The sequence below is a fragment of the Archocentrus centrarchus genome, chromosome 22, assembly GCF_007364275.1.
Source record: "Archocentrus centrarchus isolate MPI-CPG fArcCen1 chromosome 22, fArcCen1, whole genome shotgun sequence".
NCBI classification, from domain to species: domain Eukaryota; kingdom Metazoa; phylum Chordata; class Actinopteri; order Cichliformes; family Cichlidae; genus Archocentrus; species Archocentrus centrarchus.
Genome location: NC_044367.1, coordinates 12,294,327 through 12,315,496, shown reverse-complemented (window position 1 = coordinate 12,315,496; position 21,170 = coordinate 12,294,327). Strand labels below are relative to the sequence as shown.

Genomic DNA, 21,170 nt, shown 5'->3' with positions numbered 1-21,170 from the left:
GGGCATACTTTGTTAAATCAACCTTTTATTTAATTGCTAAATATAAATAATAGAGGAACTTCTTTTTTGGTAGGAAATTTTAGCCCAGTGGTGGATGGGCACAGCAATGGATTTGGGGAATGCTGCAAGGATGGTTTCACTTGTCATGAAGATGAAAGACCGAATACATGAGTGAATAAGAGGGAGACAGGTGTAACAGTGAAGCTGCAAGGAGGACAGGTATAGTGAAGGTGGATGAGTTTAAGAACCTGGGGTCAGCCATCCAAAGCAACAGAGAGTGCACAAGAGAGGTGAAGAAGAGAGTGCAGTTTTACAAGATGAGACCTGCTATGGTGTGTGGTGTGGAAATGGTGGCACTGAAAAAAAGACACGAGGCCGAGCTGGAGGTGGAGATGGAGGTGGTAAAGCTGAAGTTGCTCAGACTTTCATTAGCAGTGACCAAGATTAGAAATGAGTACATCAGAGTGTCGGCTCAGGTTGAGCAGTTTGGAGACAAAGTTAGAGAGGCAAGGCTGAGATGGTTTGGACATATGCAGAGGAGGGAGAGTGGATACATTGAGCAAAGGATGCTGCAGACAGGAGCGAAAAAAGGAAGACAATAGAGAAGATTCATGGATGTAGTGAAGTGCGATACAGAGGGTTGATGTGACAGAGGATGATTAGGGATAAAGTGAAATGGAGGCAGATGAGAGGCTGTGGCGAGCCCTAAAGGGAGCACCCAAAAGAAGAAAAGGAAGTTTTGTTCGTCTCCGGTACAGTGGGGGGCAGTGTGCACTTAATCACATTGCGCTTCCATTCATTAGGAACTCAGGGAAGAAGGGGAGCGTGGACTACATTTGTAGTCCTGGGAAACTGATAGAGTGAGACCTCTTCCCTTTTCTCTGCTTTAAGAGCCAGCCAGGGGTCTGTGACACTCACCCGTGGTCTAAAAACTTCAGCTTTGTTATTTTGCGTTTTACTGCAAGCAGCGCCATGTTTGCCGTCAGAAACGCGCTTCGTCTCGGCTCCAGGTTATCCATCCCTGCGGTAGCAAGAAGAGGCTGTGCTGGAGCTGCCATCCCCGTGGACGACGTAGTGAACGGACTCACAGACGAGCAGATACAGGTTAGCTACTCTAGCTAGCGAATGCTAGCAAAAATAAACCGCACACTTTGTCTTTGTGTGGGTCAGCCGCTGGTAGTAAAACAGTGACAGGCTTTCAGAGGAACAAAATTTTTACTGCGCAGTATGGTTTAGTGAGTTTGAAGGACAAATAAGAAGACAGTTATTGCAAGGACACCGTCCCCATGACGAAACATGACGTTAGCTAGCAGCTGCAAACTACAAGACACAATCAAAAGATGCGAACTAACACTGGATTCATATGTTTAACACTTATCAAATTAGTAGAGTAGACTAACCTAGCAACTTTTCAAATGCCAGTGTTGAGCAGCTTAATTCTGTTACACTGTAACACTGTTACCTACAAGGTTAAAAGGTAGGGTGTAGCAGTGAATTGCTGTAATACAGTGGTTGATCCAGACATGGTTTACAGTCAGGAATTATCAGGTTAAGGGTGACAGCGGGTCAGGCATATTATAGTGCAACTTGTGGGAGAGCAGGGGGGGGGGTTCATAGACAGCAGCTGATTGGGTGGAAGGAGTCGTCTAAGCTCCTCAGGCTTTTTATAAACGTAAATATACATATAATGCCAGTTAAAGATTTCTGTATGATTGAGAAACAGCATGTCTACCTGTAAATCAAACAACACACTCACCTCCATCTCCACACAGGTGAAACCTGTCCTACGCTGTCACTTTATCATCTTCAGCCTTCTGGTAAAATAATTGCATGTATGATTTTTGTTAAGCGATTGTTTTCTGTCCTTTTCACAGCTAAGGCACACAGTCCACAAATTCTTTGCAGAAAAGCTTGGTCCTCATGCTGATGAGATCGATAAGAAGAACGAGTTTCCAGGAATGCGGGTGAGGTTTGGTTCAGAAAGTTGTAACAGTTGTACGAATGGATTTTAGGGGCCAGTACTTTTTAGGTAGTTTAAAAAAAAACACATGCACAATGTTAATATATTGCTTGATATTCTTTACTTTTATATTCTTTATTTAATGCTTTAAGCTGCCCACAAGCTTAATGTTAGCCTGCTCCATTCCAAAACCTGGTTTGATATCTGGTTGGAACAAACCATTGTGTCCAAATTTCAACTTTCTAGGTGTTGATTTGAGGTGAAGTTGGAAGAATTTGGAGGTAATCCTCCTTCATTATTCCATCCACTTTGTGTAGTATACAGTACCACTGGCAGCAAAACAGCCCCAGACCAACATGCTTGACAGTTGGTACAGTGTTCTTATGTTTGAAAGCCCCCAGCTTTACTCCTCCAAATGTACCTCTTGTTACCATGGCCAGATAGCTCAATCTTTGTCTCGTCTGACCATAAAACCTTTCTCCAGAAGGCATCTGGGTTGAGTCTTGGTGGTTCCTGGGTTGTTTGTGAATATCATAACATCATTATCTGGTTTTCTTCCAGACCCACTGGTGGCACATCTGAATAACTTGTATTTATGTACAATTATTTGATCTGATGATCTTGAAATCTGCAGTTGTTTAGAAATGGCACCAAAAGACCTTCCCAACTTTTGTAAAACTACAATTCTCGTTTTTAGAGCCTCACTGAGTTCCCTGGATTTTTTCCATTGTTCTGAGTATTGATTAGTCCAATGAGTGCTGTCAAACTAATCATTTTGTAGTCAAGTTGTAGTCAATCGTGATCACTAATGAGAAGTTAACTGGCCTTGGCCTTGTCAAGTTAAAATACACTGTAGAACTTTTAGCACCACTCATTAAAAGTTTTAAGTGCATGTATGTATATATTTGAGCCTGTATGAATACTTTTAACCCTGTGTGTATTTGAGAAAATCCCCCCAAAATTGTGTAAACATGTGCACCTAATTCCTGTTTTTTAAAGTCATTAAACAAGTATGTTGTACAGTCATTCTACCCTGGGAAAAAATAGTTCAAAGAAATCATTAAAAGTCCCAAATTACCATGACATCCATCCCCGCAGTGAATGGATGTAAACGTCTGACCACAACTGCAAGGTGATACCAGTATATTTAGGTATCAACCAATATTGACTGATAATATTGATTGAGCTCTTGTAGATACTTATGTTTTTACCACACTGTACCTCATAGAAAAGCCGTGTATTTTTTTTTTCTAGATTTAAATTAAAGTCCAGGTGGATTTCTATTCTGGTAACTTTTTGCTTTGCCTCTTAAACAGGATTTTTGGAAAGAAATGGGGACGATGGGACTTCTTGGCATCACTGCTCCAGGTATGACCGTCATTTTTATTTTTTTTGTTTTAAGTAGAAGGTAGTTCAAGTTCATACAGTTATACTTAGTGGAATATAGTCTACATTCTTTTATCTTTTAATTAGTCTCTGCACTGTATATTTTGTAATTTTGTAATATTGTGCTATAGTTATAGCTCTAATATCTCTGTATATTTGCAATTTGTATACTTGTATATTGTCTTATAGTTTTTATACTTATTTGTTTTTTTTCTGTAAGCACGAAGTACCGCAGCAATTTCCTAATGCTGTGAACCTGTTCACCCATATGGCAATAAAACCTTCTGATTCTGATTCTGATTATGTGTAAGGCACAGTTTATGGTGCATTTCTATATGAAACCACCTCTTTATGTAAAGGCATGAACTAAAGGTTACAGTTTTTTATTGTAGCTGTTATTGGGTGAGTTTATACTCAGCTCACACTGTATATTCCTTTCAGTGGAATGTGGAGGCACAGGATTGGGCTTCCTGGATCACATAATTGTGATGGAGGAGTTGTCACGAGTGTCAGCAGCCATTGGTCTCAGTTACGGCGCCCACTCTAACCTTTGTGTCAACCAGCTGGTACGCCATGCCAACGAAAAACAGAAGGAGAAGTACATGCCAAAGGTTAGGACCTAACATTTCTCCTTTAAATCCTGTTTAAAAAAACACGAAACTAATGAGTTAGTTTAACTATTTCATTAATCTTGTTATTTCCTTTTGCCAGTTAATAACAGGAGAGCATGTTGGAGCCCTGGCAATGAGTGAGAACAATGCTGGCTCCGATGTTGTGTCGATGAAACTCAGAGCAAAGAAAGAAGGTAGGATGCCAAAATTGTGACTTGCTTCTCTGAGGTGATGATAAATGTTCAGATTTTAAACATTTTGCTTAATTGTAGATCCAGTATGTGGTGCACATCAGCAAGATCTCCTCAGCACATGTGCAGTTTTCCGAAGGTTTTCTTGGTCTTTCGGGTCTTTGTGTTTTTACTCTTGTCTGCTTTGTCAGTATCAGTTGATTTGAGATTCTCAGTGAACTGCTTAGAGAAACCTGTTTGCTGAGCGCTCCTAATATCAGGGACTTTACAAGGAGGAGGATCCCCAATCTTACACCACAATCGCTAAATAATATATTTTTTATTCTAGCTGTTTAATTAATGATTCATTGTATTTCATTTCACTTCAGAATTAACAAAATATGGATACAACTTTATGTAAGAACACTATCTGAAATCTGTTACCATTAAATGTTAAAGTGTGTGTGTGTGTGTGTGTGTGTAACACTGTTGGCATTTCCCACACTGAAAATGTGCAAGTGACTCACACTCAGCAAGGTGTTGTGTCTGTGCTGCATTGCCAGATTGTCAGTACAAGCCGCTATAGAGGCATAAAATTTGACTGTTATTTACCTAAAAAACTCTTTTGATTCATAGTTATTATGATATGATAGCAGTGAAGGTCTGTGAGGCTACAGACTGTCTTATGCATTTAAGTTATCACCTTTTTTTTGACATGTCACAGATGATCTATGAATAGGTAACTGTTTCAGCTGTTCATTTTGCAGCCTGGTTAGCACTTTGAGCTCACAGCAAGACAGTTTTGTACCTGCATGTGTTTCCTACTGGGTACTGCAGTGCTTGTTAGTTTAATTGGTGATTCTAAATTGGCTATAGGTGTATGTGTGGGAGTGTGTGGTTCAGACTTACTTCTCCAGCCTCGTGATGGAGTGGTAACCTGTACAGGTTGCACCCCACCACTTGCCCAATGGCTGCTGGGATAGGTTTGAGCTCCCCCGCAAAGCTAAGTTGGATAAGTGGTTAAGAACATGGATGAATTCATTTTGATGCATGGTACGGGGTTCAGGGATAGAGGGATATTTTACTGTATAATATACTGTATTTTTTTTTCTTTGGAAAGTTTATTTATCTATTTGCATTTTTGTTTAGGAAAAGGTGGAAAAATCCTAACTGTGTGGTTTCTGCTGTGAATCTAAGTTTTCAGATGTCCTTGCAGTGGATGTAGACAGTGTGCAGTTTGTATTATTTATTTTTTCATGAGACATTGTTGCATAGATCTGATTGAGAAACTGAGGGATGCTGCACGCTTCTTGCCGCATTTGTCAGTAAAAAGGCAGCTCCATCCTAACGCAAATCCCATATTATTTTCCTTTTGGACACCAATGGGGAGCATTATTTATCAAATAAATAGTATGGTTTGTTCATTTATACTTGAAACTACTACCTAAGGCCATAAACTTATTAATATTTACTGTCATAGATCAAGCAAATTGAAGAGTTGTATTCCGACAGATTTCTGTACAGTCTGACTTTGCTTTTGTAACAAGTGACGTCACCATGTGTTGGTTATTAGAACGAATGCAGGCTTAAGGCACTTAATGCTAGATGCTACATACTTTTATATACAGTCTATGACATAGATAAGCACTATGTTTGGCTGAATGATGAGCAATTTTTAATTTCTCCATAAAATCAGCATCTGTGATTGTCTTTGTCAGTTTCCAAGTTAATACACCCGAGAGCACACATCAATATTTTATAGTAATTGATTTCAGCACTCCCATATTGTGTGCAGTTGTATGCAACTATTTGGGCACCTGTGAACTTACACATTTTGTTGTCATTGAAGTGAAAAGAAATATGTATAACATTTTAATTCTGAACTTACAAAATAAATAGAAATATTAGAAGTTGTGCGCACAAAAAGTTTGGAACTGTCCATGAAGAGAGCTTGGCATGAGCCAAAGGTGACAAGACAAAAACAGCAAGCGCCTAAACTGCCCAAGGCCAGTGAAAACAACAAATGCAAATATATACAAACAGGAATTCAAACAGCAACAGCATAAAGATGTGAAGAGAGAATGCAGTCAGTCTCTACTGGCAGGCCTGAGAGGACAAAAATAACAGTTCCCTCTGTTGTTGTTGGTTTTTTTTTTTTTTTTTTTTTGGAGGGGGGGGTTGCCCCCAAATGGCATTATCAAATCATAAAATGAAAGCTACCGGCTGAAGGTTGCAAGTATACACAACCTTCTCGTGCTTCCTTATATGCACAACTAGGTTGAGTGAGGTATACCTTACACCAGGGATCCTCAAGTCCAGGCCTCGAGAGTCCTGCAGGTTTTAGGTGTGTCCCTGATCCAACACGCCTGAATCAAATGGCTGAATTACCTCCTCAGTATGCAGTCAAGTTCTCCACAGCCCCGCTAATGACTTCTATATTTGACTCAGGTGTGTTGAAGCAGAGACACATCTAAAAGTTGCAGGACACCGGCCCTCGAGGCCTGGACTTGAGGATCCCCTGCCTTTCACCACTGGGTGTAAGGTATGGGGTTTAAAAGCTGCATTCATGCTTTGTAAGTAGTGCCTTTTGAAGCTGCTGGTGATTGTTAGGATAATGGAAAAGTGCTTTTGTGTTTACGTCCAAGTTGTTAAACCAGAGAGCCCAGAGAGATTTTTTTGTTAAGTTGTTGGAAAGTGCAATGCCCTGAAATTGTTATACAACAAAGTAACTATTATATAACTGCAATCTTTTTACAGGAGACTATTATGTTCTGAATGGCAACAAGTTCTGGATCACAAATGGCCCAGATGCCGATGTGCTTATTGTGTATGCCAAAACAGATCCTAAGGCCTATCAAAAAGGCATCACAGCTTTCATTGTTGAAAAGGTAAATTCAGTAAAACAAAGGTGAACTAATAATAAGCAAGTTGTCTTATTTGTGCATTCATATATATATGCTTCGTGTAGGGAACGCCTGGATTCTCAACCGCACAGAAACTCGACAAACTCGGCATGAGAGGATCAAACACCTGTGAGCTCATCTTTGAAGACTGTAAAATCCCAGGTGTGTCTAATGGAACACATTGTGGTTTGGTTGCCTAATATGTGTCATGTGATCCTAATGCAAACTTGATTGTCTTTTTATTGGTGTGGTGCTTCATTTATTTTTGATTTGATGTAATTTTTTTTCCTCTTTTATAGCGGAGAACATCCTGGGTCCATTAAACAAAGGTGTATATGTGATGATGAGTGGCTTAGATCTGGAGAGACTGGTGCTTGCATCTGGACCTATTGGGTAAGGAGTTTGACTGGGACAGTATATCAGTGATCTGGGACCTGTGCAACTGATGCTGTTTGTTGAAATATAGTGTAATAAAGCTGAAATGACACATCTCCCTATAGTTGTTAATTTGAATGAATTTGATATGCAGCACTTGAGTGTCTGATGTGTTACAGGAATAATTAAAGCCCTTTAAGATGTTTTGTTTTCATTCTTTTAGATAATTGACAAAAATGCGCATTTGTCTTTCTTTTTGTCTAGTATACCGTAAATATACTAAAACCAGACCATGAATTATATACATCTACTGTTAAACCCCAAATAAAATGTAAAATGGCTCATTTTTATCTTAGTAGTTTTGCATTGCCAGTCCACCCAAGTCTAGAACCCATGCTCATATTTGAATGCTTATTAATGCAACATTTGGTTATTTTCTTGTGCCTGATTGGTTTAGCCTAATCATGTGATCATATTGTGCTGTGTGATTGGCTATACCTACTTGACCATTATTGACTGAAATGGAGAAAGTGGGAATTCCCCAAAGCTAGCAGCTGACCTAGGTCACTGAACAGCTGGCAGATAGTGAGAAACTACCCAAATTTCTGGGTAAAGAGCCAGTTAGTTTATAGCAGGGGTGTCCAAACTTTTTTGACATTTCACCTTCCCCTCCAATTAAGAGGGTTAAGCAAAATGTCAAAAAAGTAACTTAAAGGGCCAAATTGTACCGTATTTTTCGGACTATAAGCCGCTACTTTTTTCCCACGTTTTGAACCATGCGGCTTATAGCCCGGTGCGGCGTTTCTGTGGATTTTTCTTTAACCACCAGGGGGCTCTTTAGCAGGATATGAATCATGGGACGTCAAAGTTGGAAATCAAAGAAGAAAGCGCCAACAAGTGCTAGCAGCAGGCACAAAAGAGATTTTTTTCAAACTCCCTCATCATGGAAACCACAAAAAGAACTTCCTATGATGCCGCTTTTAAGTTGAGGGCTATCGACCTGGCACTACAGGAGGGAAATAGAGCCGCTGCACGTAAGCTCGGCGTGAACGAATCAATGGTGAATTGACTTGTTATAACTCAAATTTGGGGTTGTCTGTCCCCCTCTGCTGAGTGCCGAGTAATTGTGGAAAACCGAGAGCGGCGGAGATACCAGCGGCTTATAGCCCGGTGCGGCTTATATATGTACGTTTCCAGTTTTTTTCCAAAAAATTTGTAGGTGCGGCTTATAGTATGGTGCGCTCTATAGTCCGGAAAATACGGTATGTTGTTTTTGACATCAATTCGCGGACAGGAAGTGGGTGGGGCCGAAAGAGGGCCCGGGCCGCAAGTTTGGACACCCCTGGTTTATAGTAACATCAGTTCTAGGCTGCAGCCACATTGATTAACCTGATTGGCTTGTATAATTTGATTGGCTTGATTGTATAACATGTTGTTCAGGAATGACTCATGGCCATAAATAGTACAGACTATGACTCATTATTGAGCAATATTAAAGCCATTCCTGCTGCTCAGTAATATTACTCAAATGTAAACGACATGGTCACCTTATGATTATAGTGATGTTATACATAATACAGCAGATTACGTAGTATGGGTACATTATGTAGTAATACTCCTGTACACATGACTATAATATGATGTGAATACCTTGTAAGTATGCATTATGTCTGGCTTATTGTTATAGATTGTATAAGTAGACATTATGTAGTACACACCCTTGTACAGTATGTACGTTCTCTGATTTGTTTACCATGGAAACTTTTGTCTCTGTTCTAGGATGTGGATACCAAAAAAACAGTTGTAGAAATGATAATTACAGAATATAAATCTCTTACAGCATTTTTGCTGTAATGTGTATTTTAGCTTTATCAACCCAGGCGTGATTAAAAGTATTTGGATAAAAGTTTAGAGCACTCCCTCCAAATTAGGGCAAAGTAGTTTTGCAGAAGGTAAGAAGATGTCTGCTGAAGGGTTTTCTGTTATGAAATGTTGCTGTAATGTTATCCTGAGTTCTACATTTATTTTTTATTTTAATTAATCGTGGGAGGATAATCCTCATCCGTGATGGTCTTGTTAAAAATCTTACCACATCACTGCTTCAGCTGAAAAGCCCTTTTGTGCTTTGCATGCATCTGCAGTTTAATTTAACCCATTTTTTTTACTTGAGCACTTTTGAAATAACTCTTTTGCCTCATTCCAAGTTTCTTTAAAAGTTTATGTCAATGAAAATTTTCAGTACAGTATTGTGTGTGTTGTTGTTTTCAGAATCATGCAGGCAGTTTTGGACGCTGCTGTTCCCTATCTGCATGTCAGAGAAGCTTTTGGTCAGAAGATTGGACACTTTCAGGTTTTACCTTCATTTTTCACTTTATTTAGAGAATAAAAATGCAAATATCATTACAGCCTTTGTGATAAATGATCCCTTACATTAAGTCCAGCGAGACTCACCAAATGTTCATTTGTTTGACAGCTGATGCAAGGCAAGATGGCCGACATGTACACCAGGCTGAGCGCCTGTCGGCAGTATTTGTACAGCGTTGCTCGTGCTTGTGACAAAGGACACTTCAGTGCAAAGGTGAGAAGATTTGGAATCACGTTGACCTCTGCACCACCCGGTCACTTTAATCGAGAAAATGTTAAAGATTTTTTTTTTAAGTTTGTTTTTTTTTTGTTTTTTTTTTCCCCCCACAACCCCTCTGATGGTCCTTTTTGATGCATTAAATATTTTATAGGAAATTCTGATTTAACTCCTTGAAATGTTTAGACACTATTTATTCATTTTTAGGATCCTGAAAGTTCTCAGTTTCAAGTCTGCATCCTATCACTCTCTTTTCCAACTTTGCACACAGTCACTGTGATGGTTTGTGCGTTTGCAGGATTGTGCTGGCGTGATCCTGTATTGTGCTGAGAATGCCACTCAGGTTGCTTTGGATGGCATTCAGTGTTTGGGTGAGTGCCAAGAACCAATGTTGAAATGAAATGAGACCCTATTCTTAAACTGAGGAAACTGCCACGGTTTAATAATTATACAAACATTATATTTCAGGTTATAAGCAACACACAGCTGTTAGAAAAGTCTAGTTAACTGAAAGAAAGCCAGTCATAGAGTGAGTCTTTAGTAGTTTATGTCAAGTTTGGGATTAACGTAAAGCTATTTTCACACAAGGACTCACGGCCCTTAACTTTTGTCGACTTCACCCATCAGAGCTGTACGTGACAACACAGATGTCTGTATCAGTCAGATTATTCATTAAATGGATTTCACCTTGTTGGTTTCCTTGAAAAAGAGTTCATTGTAGGTCACGTGTTTCACTTCTTGCAAATTATTTGCAGACCCCATTCCTGTTTAAATCAGATGGAGGAGTTCTAGTAGTGAGAATGTGCCTGATCCACACCTTTTCCTGTTGTGTGCAGCGCTGAGAATGTTCCAGCTTAATTCTCCCAGCATTTTCTGGAGTTCATGGTTAAAAACTGCTTATTAATTAGTTGATGTGATAACCCCCTGCTTTGCAATTACCCTAGTATTTTTTTTTTTAATAAATGGCAACAAAACCACACATTATTTTCAACATTTATGAAAATATGGAAAAATGGCAAGTTGAATATGTATGCTATATATATGAAGTGTCCATCTGACTAAGAAAAATAACTTTTACTGTATATGTGGGGGAGTTCAGTGTTAAATTAAGTTTGATTTGTTACAATAATCTGTTCTACACTGACAGTCATTGGCCTAAATCTGTTGTAACTGACAGATCTGTAAAACTTGTATGAATTCACTCCATGTCTCTACTGCAGAATTCATTTAGTTTGATTTATTTATTTACATTTTGTCCACATAAGTATCTGATTTCTGATTAACAGATGGCCAGTCTTGCACTTTATTACTACTCAGTAACTTCACACTAATATGTGTATGCTGTTTGTCAGGTGGGAACGGCTACATCAATGACTACCCAATGGGACGATTCCTGCGTGATGCAAAGCTGTATGAAATTGGTGCCGGGACAAGTGAAGTTCGCAGGCTCATCATTGGACGAGCCTTCAACTCCATGTTCAAATAGAGTTCAGAGGATGACCTCTTAAAGACTGTGAGTGGTTTGCCATAGATTAACAAAGTTACTCACACACAAGGCCTTACTGTAGAAACTGTTCGAGAATTTGTCACCAAGGATTATTATGAAATCATATTACAACTTGACAACATGCAAAGCAATTTTTTTAACTACATTAAGTGTCCTTGATGTGAATTTAGGTTGTTTTTGTTTTGTTTTTTTAGGATTGCTACAGTCTCACTTATACTCTTATACAGACCTCCTGGCAACCATCAATTGCTATAGAAATATGCATACTCTCCAACCAGTTGGCAAGAGGTTGCTGTGAAATCCACTGATAAAGCCGCAGTCATTTTGGCCTAGAGACTGGTCACGGACCTCCCCTCAGCCCCCAACCACTGGTCACTAGGGAAAAATGTGTATTCAGTGGTTACTTCAGGTTATTGGCAATTGCTGGCCTAAATTGGTCACAAACAGGTATACAGTGGTGCACTGAAAACCTTGCCGTTACTTTGGTTGCAAGTAGGCCGACAGTAGCTTGTATGGAAGATGCTGCAACCAGCATGTTTCAAAGCTTTTACTTTGAAGGCGAGCTGTCTCCATTTCCAGTTTCTGTTGTACTTTTTCAACTTTCAGTAGTTGGCAAGTGTTTGCAGACAAACTGGCATCTTCAGTACAAACTACGGGCAATCACGGAAGTCTAATAGCAACCAAAGCAATCACCAGGACCAGTTTCACCTAGCAACAGCCATCAACCTCCAGCAACCACTCACCAACCAATCAGGGAACATACAGGGTCACTGATCAGTCTCTGGGCTCGTGATTAAACACGCCTATCAGTGTTTCAAAATGGCTGCAGTGAAGAACTGTTTATCATATAGGGGAATAAATAAATATAGGTACTCAGTGTTGCCCCAGTCATTATCACTACAGTTTTAAATAAAAAGATAATGTCATCATTATCTGAATTTTCTTCATTTGTAAGTATGAAATGTAAATAGTTCAAATCTTCATGAACTTTGTTTTCATGATTTCAGAGCAAGCTGAAATGTGTGAAAACAGCAAATGTCTGTGAGTCCTCTGCTAGGATTAGAATACATATTTGTTTATTTTTGGGAGTAAATGTCACTGTATATAATAAAAATCTAACTGTAGAAAACTGTATGATGTGTCTTTTGCAAATAATTATGTAGGTGTACATTATGAAACTGCAAAAAATAAAATTACAATTTTTCGATTTCTGATCACTATGTATTTGCTAAAGGGTTGTAATACATGTTCAATACTTTTTTTTTTTTTTTTTTTTTTTAAAAGGGCTGCATTATTTTGCAGTGATTGAGAATTATAGCTGCTGTGTATTATGATGAGATTAGTCAGTTTTATACGGATGTCATGGGTGGCAAAAATATTGCATAGAAAATAAATCTGCTCTCAATCAATGAAGCTTGGATAAATTGGGTTTAATTTTGTCTTACTTGAATTTTGGGGAGAATTATTGTTGTTATATTTCCTGTGACTGTGGAACAACATCCTCTCTGTAAAGCAATATCTCCAGTTTGCACTTATGTGTCAGACTTTCGGCTGTCCTCCATGCTAGAATCGCCTTAAAACAACCAACATGAATATTGTAGAACATAATTCGTCCTCCAAATTTAAATATGACATTTAAACTTAATTTATCCAAGCTTCATGTGGTGATAGCACTGGAGCCTGCCTACTGTCATCAGGGTTATCATCATCATCAGGCGACGTTACAAACTGCGAGCGTGGAGATTCTGTCAGTGGTTGTATAATGAGATATTGTCAGAAGCACATAAAGGATGAGATATGACTTGATTTAGTCTATTTGAGCTTTGTGAAAGTACAGTATTCAGTTTCAGAGGTACTCAAGAGGAACGGACTACAATACAGTTTGTTTAGGCATCATACAAAACTGTAACTCATGTTTTTGTTGCTAAAAAGAAAAAAACTGCTCTTCATTCAAATTTAGTAACTAAGTGCATCTTCATTTACACCTCTAGGGAACTGAAGGCATTTTTTACCCGTCTTCCCAACTGGAAATTTTAGTTATGTTTAAGTTATGAATTAACAAAAAGGAGAAAACTGTTTTGTTGTTTTTTTTTTCTTTTCTTTTGCTGACAAGGTAACCTTTTCTGAAAAGTGCTTGAGTTTCTCAGTGTTAGAGCAGCATATTATATATCTCAGTATATTAGAACAGGGTGTTTCAATGTGAGTTCATGTGTTTTTTCTTCTATACATACTATAGCAAAAAAAAAAATACTTTGTTTCTATGCAGAGTTCTGTTGGGTTTTTTTCATTGCAGCATTTTAATAGGTTGAGGGGGATTTATTTATTACAGTATTATATTTATTGTGAACACATCATGACCTGTACCTGATAGTCACCTGTAAAGTACACTTTAGTACTGCAGAATAATTGTGGAGTAAAAAAACAAAACAGTAAAAGAAAATTTACCTACTTCCCAATCATCTTACTAAAACATGAATGACTTTATTCCAGCATTTTTCCTTCTCAGTAACTTGCGACTGAAACTTCTCTGTCGCCTGTTAAGATGATGCATCTGTCGTGTATGACTCAGGTTGACTGATGTTCAGGTTGGACTTTTTTACTGTGAACTAGAGGCGCATTTGTGATTTGGCTGGATCTTGCAACAACAACAAAAACAGGTGTATTAAAATAAAAAGCATGTCTCTATAGTTTTTCTGTATCCACTGAACATAGCTTCTTGTTTTAGAAAAGCCAAAGAGGAGACAGTAGCTTGGGTCTCAGTGTATCTGAATTATATGTGGGAGTTGTGTTCAAGGATGGATTTTCATTCTCCAGAAAATACTGTAAGTCCGTTTGAAACTGTGCTATTGCTTACACACTGAGCCTACTGGACTAAGAATGTTGATGCTGGAAGAATATATCCACTAAAAAAAATCCAGATTTAAGTGAAAATAGTACAGTATGGACCCTCTTTTGTTTTCAGAACTTCCTTATGGCAGAGACTCAACAAAGTGCTGGAAACATTCCTAGAGATTTTTGATCGTATTGATATGATAGCATCAAGCAGTTACTACACATCCATGAGAATCTCCCATTCCACCACATCCCAAAAGTGCCATATTGGATTGAGATCTGGTGGCTGTGGCGGTACAGTGAGCTCATTATCATATCCAAGAAACCTGTTTAAGATGATTTGATCTTTGTGGCATGGTGTGTTTTCCTGCTGGAAGCAGCCATCAGAAGATGGGTACACTGTGGTCATAAGTGAATGGGCAGCAACAATACTCAGGTAGGCTGTGGCATTTAAACAATGCTCAATCGGTACTAAGGGCCCAAAGTGTGCTAAGAAAATATCTCCCATACATAACAACACCAGCAGCCTGAACAATTAATATAAGGCAGGATAGATTTATATTTATATCCCAGCACCATGTTGAGATATGCCAGTTCGGCTAATAGCTCTTTATGAATCACCTTGTTGGCCAAAAAACTGCAATTTTATTCCTGTCGACCTGTGTTTTCTTTGGCTTTTTTGTAGATTTAACTAAAGAAATGGGAACAAATGGTTGCTTTGGCTACTAGTAACAAAGTGCCTAATGATACAATTTAAAATGGGTTCTTTGCTAAATTGTCTGTTATGTAAAGATGGTTCATCTTTTGAGTTAGGTTCCTTTTATATGCTTGAATGATTCATAGGATAGTGTTAAGTGGCTTAACAGAATTTTTTTTTTCTTTTAAAGAGACTCAGAAAGCCAGGAGGACTATTGCTCAAGAGCACTTTAAAAACATACTTGAAAAGCTGGCTCCTTGGAAGCAAAATATAAAGAACTGAGGGGTGGCTGCATTCCTTCTTCCAAATCCTGACGCTCAGTTTGAACTTCATCAGGTTGTCTTGATGATGTCTACATGCCTAAATGCATTGAGTTGCTGCCGTGTGATTGACTGATTAGAAATTTGTTAATGAGCAATTGAACAGGTGTACTTAATAAAGTGGAGTATAGTTTTTTGTTTTGTTTTATATTTTCTCAGTTTCAAGTTGATGCCAGCAATACGTTTCAAAGCAATCTTTTGTGTGTTGGTATTTGTTAGTCCATGATGGGTTTTGTAAGATCAAGAACACAATTTTCCTTCTGTAGCTGCGAAGTTTTCAGTTGAATAGTTGTGTGGCTGAAGCGCAAACACCTAGGAGCTGTTTGCACAGTCCTGTGAGAACAAGGCACCGTGAAATTTATGACTGAAACCACATACTGATTGAAAATGCTAAATTCAAACCATAAAAGCTAGAAACATCATAAGTTAGGTGAGCACATCCATCATTATTAAGCAGGATAAATATTTATATTTGCTGTGTGTATTTGTTTACATGGCTAAAGTCCATTTCTGTCTTCATCCACTCCAGTGACTTTGATATCAGCCCAGTAAAAACGGATAAAGGATTTTTAAGTTCTGACAAGCCCCTCTCTCTTTCTTTAAAGTTTTCATCAAACGATGGTACCCTGGCTAAATGGCAAATTTTGATGTGTCCCCATGAAACACGGGGTTGGTGTAAATTGATTGCACATTGTTCAGATGAGTGAAGTCCCAGTCTGAAAGTGTCTGCATGCTAATATTCAGCAATACTCATAACAACAGGAAATTAGATGTCTGATACTTATTCCTTCCTTGCAGGTTGACCACATCCACTTCACATGTGGCCAGAAGAACCTTCACGACTTAATGTCGTGTTTGTGTGAAAAGGGTGAGTTTTCAGTGAACAGTTTGGTGACATGGGGAACCACCATTAACAGGAAGTTGCTGAGAGGCTAGAAAATCTATGACACCCAGCACGTACCTCATTCATGGTAATGCATTTCATGTTGCATGTAGGTGGTGTGTATGGTGTTTTGCCATGAAACAGAAACCCTCCTCTTTATTGATCACTGAAATCTACAGAACATGAAAATGGAAATTGCAACATTTTTCATGGTTTTTTTTAGCAGCATTGCCATCATGACTCACCACATACCATGCAACAGGAAGATGACAGGGTCCCTAATGCCCGAAGCACATTTATTACAACCGTCCAAACTTAAGGGACTAGCATGGTTGTGTGTTGCTCCTACACAGAAAACACTGAGTCATAATAGACTAAGAACTTCTTTTTAGTGAAGTTACACTGAGTGTTAAAAACAGTGCGTGCTTCTCAGGCATAGTGTCATCACCATAGGGCTGTGGGTTGAAGAAGAAGAAAGAAGAAACAGCCTTTATTGTCCCACAGAGGGGAAATTTGGGTGTAACAGCAGCCGCAGTTATTATAAATATAAATAAAGATATAATAATTCACACTATTAAGAAAAGAATATATATAAAATCAACAAACAATATTAACCTTAATACTACTAATAATAATAACACTATATACAATGTGCATGATGTGCCGGACTATTTACAGTATATTATATATTATCCTACATTGGTTGTTGGTTGTTCATCCAGTCACCTATTTTCTCATGTAAGAAATGTAAGTGATAACTCACTGATCAAGAGCAAAAACAAAGGCCAGATGTCCACAGGAGAGCCAAGATTACAAGATCCTTTAGATGGTAAAGAAAAACCCCTTCACAACATACTGCCAAAGGAATAACACTCTCCAGGATGTAAACATGTTTGTATTGTGAAGTGCGCTTGAATATTATACTAGCTGCTCCAGTCACCGGTCCACTCACATTCAGCCAGATGCAGCAAAGCTTCACAGGACACACGGACAATGAGCCAAAACATCTGGGTTAAGCAACTCAGAAGTTTCTGAAAAGAAAAAGGTAAAATATTCAATTAGTTCAATCAGTTGTGAAGCTGATGGAGCTGCATTTAACTGCTGTAGCCAGAGTGCAGACGACCCTGGGACCCAGAAAAGAGCACCTTGAGAACACCACTGTTTCTAGGAGAATGATGCAGGACGCGCTACTCGGCTGCATGTTTTCTCTCATGAGATAGCGCATCATCAGTGAAGCCCAGAGCAGAGCAGTGATTTTGTGTCAGTCCAGACAGATGAGATCACGGATATTGCCACACAGTGCCTGTTTGTGTTTGCGCTGTGTTACGTTGATGTCAGGATTGTGGAGGAAAGGTTTTTGAGTGCACGCCCCTGCAGTCAGCTCCAGCTGATTTTATTGCTACAACTCCAAAAGAGCTCCTTTGTGCCACCCTTCCGAAGATCAGAAGAATGAGCTCATCTGTTTACCTGCAAAAGGATGGAGAAATCTGCAAGACTAAAGGAAAGAAGGGCAAAATGTATGTTCAATTAATGCTACTGATGCTGTGTTTAGCCAACACTACAATGGATTCTGTTCATTTCTTTCCAAACAACCTGCTACAAGTAAACACACTAACCATCATGCACGAAGCTTGCTGACGCCTGCAGAACTTTCTTTAGAAATAGCACAGCACATGGCACATTACATCAATTTTAAACAGCATTCAGATAATAAACACAGTCACATACCGTGGAAAAAAACAGAAACCGAAACAGTTCCTGACACAAAGAATGAAAGAAGAAAGAAAACGTGAGCAAGCTAATCAGAAGTAGGCAGTTAGTGCAGGTGTGACAAGGACATGAAAAAATAAACTGTACAATTTTTTTTGTGGGGTCAAAATTGTAGAAATTACTTTTTTAATTTTAGCCAAAGGCCACAATGTAATGTCTGGTTTATTAAGTCAAAGCACGGGGAAGAAGACATTTAATTAAATTTAATCAATTCATAAATATTAGAACTCAACTACCTTTTTTCTCTTCTCACTCACTTTAGCCGAAAGCAAAAGGATTACAAGGGGATTGCTTTTTATACCAAATGAAATCAGCATCTCTTTAAAAAAAAAAAAAGTGGCACTAAACCAATCACTGCTGCTGTAAAGTAAAAGCAAGAGAAAGTGACCAAAGTCTCTGGTGTCAAATGATTCCACTATGTGCACAAATCACACTATAATATCAATGAAAGGCTGGAGTAGCTTAAGTCAAGTCGAGTCATGTGGGAATTTGACTCCACCCAGGTCATTCACACAGGCCACTAGAAATGAGCTTCCTCTGAACGGTGGCTGGGCTTTCCCTTAGAGATAAGATGAGGAGCTCAGTCATATGGGGGGGACAGACTGCTGCCCCTGCAACCTGGACCCTGTGGATGAAGATTTTCACTACATTATTAACTTGGCTAAGAGAATTAGCTTTAATAATATTAGTAGTAGTTGAGTATAACTCAATAAACACTGTTTAAAAGAACAATTACACATTTTCAGGGTAATTTATGTGATATGAACATTTCATTTTTAAATACCGTCAGTACTAGTAGGTATACAACATAAACAACCCTAAGGCTGATTTTTTTTTTTTCACAGAGCTAATTAAACGCTAATTTTCTATACTAGACTACCAGTAAGATCAATATAGTCAGTTATTTTAGCTGTGGTAATCATGTAGACCTGATCTCATATCAAGTGGGATGTCTTGTTGTTTCAGTTACTTGATGAGCAGCAGAAATTAAGTTAATCAAGCATATAAGCTCCCTCCATGGCACCGTATCTATGAATTTCCTCAACAAGTGACCAAAATTTCCTCCAGTCTCTAAAGGAAAAAAAAGACACACTTTCTCCTCTGACTCCCCCACTGGGCCAACACAAGGTGGGTGCATTATTAATTCCCAAGTATATTTTACTTGTTTTTTGTTTGTTTTTTTTGTCAGGATGTAGTCAGTTCAGCAGTTAATAATACTTAACTGGTTAATTGGTGTGATTGGTCAAATGTACATATTTAAATGATGATACATAATTACAAACAAACTGCGAATAACACGCTGAAAGAAGAAAAGGAGACATGAAAACCAATTTCATGCATATTTTCAACAAATAATTTATGGGGCCAAAAACTGGTTTGTGGAGTGTGTGTTATTATTAATAATACACAAACTTTTTTAAGGTGCTAAACATGCTTGAAAACGCTTGAAATTTTGCACATGCATCAGAAGCAGTGACAATTTATTTCTTAGTCTTGCGTGTGGGGTGGCAAAAATGGCTCTATAGCGCTTCCTATAAAATTTCTGCCGAGCTGCCGCAGCTCGGTTTCCCCTACAAGTATGACATTCAGTAGCCTTGTGTCATTTCCCAAGACATCCTTAAAACCCTCCTGGAGCCACACTCTCAACTCAACAGGAAATCTAACTTTTTTGATTTGACGTTTTGAGGGGCGCTTTTGTCATTTTCCGCAGTTGTATTTTAATGAATTCTTCCTACAATTTTATTCTTTTAGGGGTTTCCTTGCCTCCGCTAGACTGGCGATTTATACGGGGTCTACCCCGCCTTTCGCCCTATGACAGCTGGGATAGGCCCCAGGCTGACCCTGACTTGGATAAGCAGAAAAAAATGGATGGATGGATGGATGGGTGGGTTTCCTTGAAGAGCGTGACAATATCCATGACATTTTAATTGTGGTTCTCCAGGACAGTAGTATGAGGTATAATTAGTAGGCATTCCCCTGCTACCTATAGAAAACCATATGTAACTATTAGCACGCCAGTCAATGAGAGTCTCGGGCTAAAGACATCCTCATGTCCACATGAAAGGCCGCAACCCTAGCAGCCTTTAATTTTTATTTAATTTTTTAATTTTTGTTTTCAAATTTAGTTTAGTTGCTGTTAGCTTAGCTGTTAGTTCTTTCTTTCTTTCTTTCTTTCTTTCTTTCTTTCTTTCTTTCTTTCTTTCTATTTTGGAAGAGCACATCATTGTTTTAGCAAGTTTAATATTAGATTTTTATTCCAGGTAACTTAAATGTATTTTGACTAGCTTTAGTTAGTTCCTTTTAATTAATTATAAATCTTCATATTCTCTTTACTTTATTTCCCTGATTGAATTTAAATGCTTCTGCTATCTGAAGACCATTTTCTGCGCACAAACTCTCTTAAATGTTGTAGCAAACAAAGGCATAATACAAATAAAGTGATACAAAAGAAACAACAAACTCGTCATGAGACTTGGAGAGGCACCCTGATGCGGTTACGTCAGGGGTGGTCTGGTTACGTGCCAGCTGTGACAGATTCTTCACACAGTGTTCAGCAGCAGAGCCCAGCTCTCCCCCTGCCAGGGTTAATACACCCGTCAAAAGAACAGGGCTTAAATACATTAACTGGGTGAAACCCATCTGTCAGCCACAGCGGGGCTGCTGGGGACGGTGACATGTGGACGATGCGTCCGTGGCCCTTTAAGAAACTCCATGTTTTCTCTAGGCTACATGATGCGTCAACATAAAAAGCGGATGATGCTGTTATGTAAAAACATGCCAAAGTGAGCCGTAGTTTGCAGGATTTCTGCGGAGTGCTTAGCGTGCCTCACTCTGTCTTATTAATCACTGTTTTAGCTGTAAGTTTACCGAGTGGCGATTTTTACGCGTAGAGCACGGAGCGGCGCAGTTTGGAGTAGAAAAAAAAAAAAGGCTTCAGCCGATCAACTCAACATGAGTCGCCCTCCGCACGGTTTTCCTCCTTCACTTGCGGGAAGCGTACACCTGACGCATCACTCTCTCGTCCTGTGGAACTGATCTTCCTTTTTTAATAAAAAAAAAAAAAAAATCGACTCCCGCTGGGTTATTTTCCACTCTGCAAAACGGTAAGACACTAAAGCGTCCAACTCTTATCGCATCTGAGGCAAAACTGAAAGTGTCAGGCAGGACGGGATCG

The 21,170-nt window shown here is 38.8% G+C and overlaps 2 protein-coding genes across 3 annotated transcripts in view; both read left to right on the top strand.

The window, feature by feature from the left end:
- The first annotated feature begins 826 nt into the window (after positions 1-826).
- Positions 827-12,700, top strand: ivd (isovaleryl-CoA dehydrogenase). Its single transcript, XM_030719579.1, has 12 exons — positions 827-1,104; positions 1,875-1,964; positions 3,277-3,328; positions 3,788-3,957; positions 4,058-4,151; positions 6,885-7,015; positions 7,096-7,192; positions 7,330-7,423; positions 9,674-9,755; positions 9,879-9,983; positions 10,285-10,357; positions 11,339-12,700. Exons 1-12 carry the CDS (start codon positions 973-975, stop codon positions 11,470-11,472), a joined length of 1,254 nt encoding a protein of 417 aa, XP_030575439.1. The 5' UTR covers positions 827-972; the 3' UTR covers positions 11,473-12,700.
- Positions 12,701-20,764: 8,064 nt separating this feature from the next.
- Positions 20,765-21,170, top strand: part of bahd1 (bromo adjacent homology domain containing 1) — a 34,222-nt gene continuing 33,816 nt past the window's right edge. Inside the window, exon 1 of one of the 2 annotated variants that reach the window (XM_030718648.1) lies at positions 20,765-21,099. The gene's annotated coding sequence lies outside the window, so the exon portion shown is untranslated. The remainder of the gene's footprint in view (positions 21,100-21,170) is intronic. The other variant, XM_030718647.1, reaches the window with a different exon arrangement.

Excerpts from the sequence above, each read along its gene's own strand:
- ivd (XM_030719579.1), top strand. The coding sequence starts at position 973 with ATGTTTGCCGTCAGAAACGCGCTTCGTCTCGGCTCCAGGTTATCCATC. Across the intron at positions 3,958-4,057 it reads AGGAGAAGTACATGCCAAAG|TTAATAACAGGAGAGCATGT; the intron begins GTTAGGACCTAA and ends TCCTTTTGCCAG. Across the intron at positions 7,193-7,329 it reads TGAAGACTGTAAAATCCCAG|CGGAGAACATCCTGGGTCCA; the intron begins GTGTGTCTAATG and ends CCTCTTTTATAG.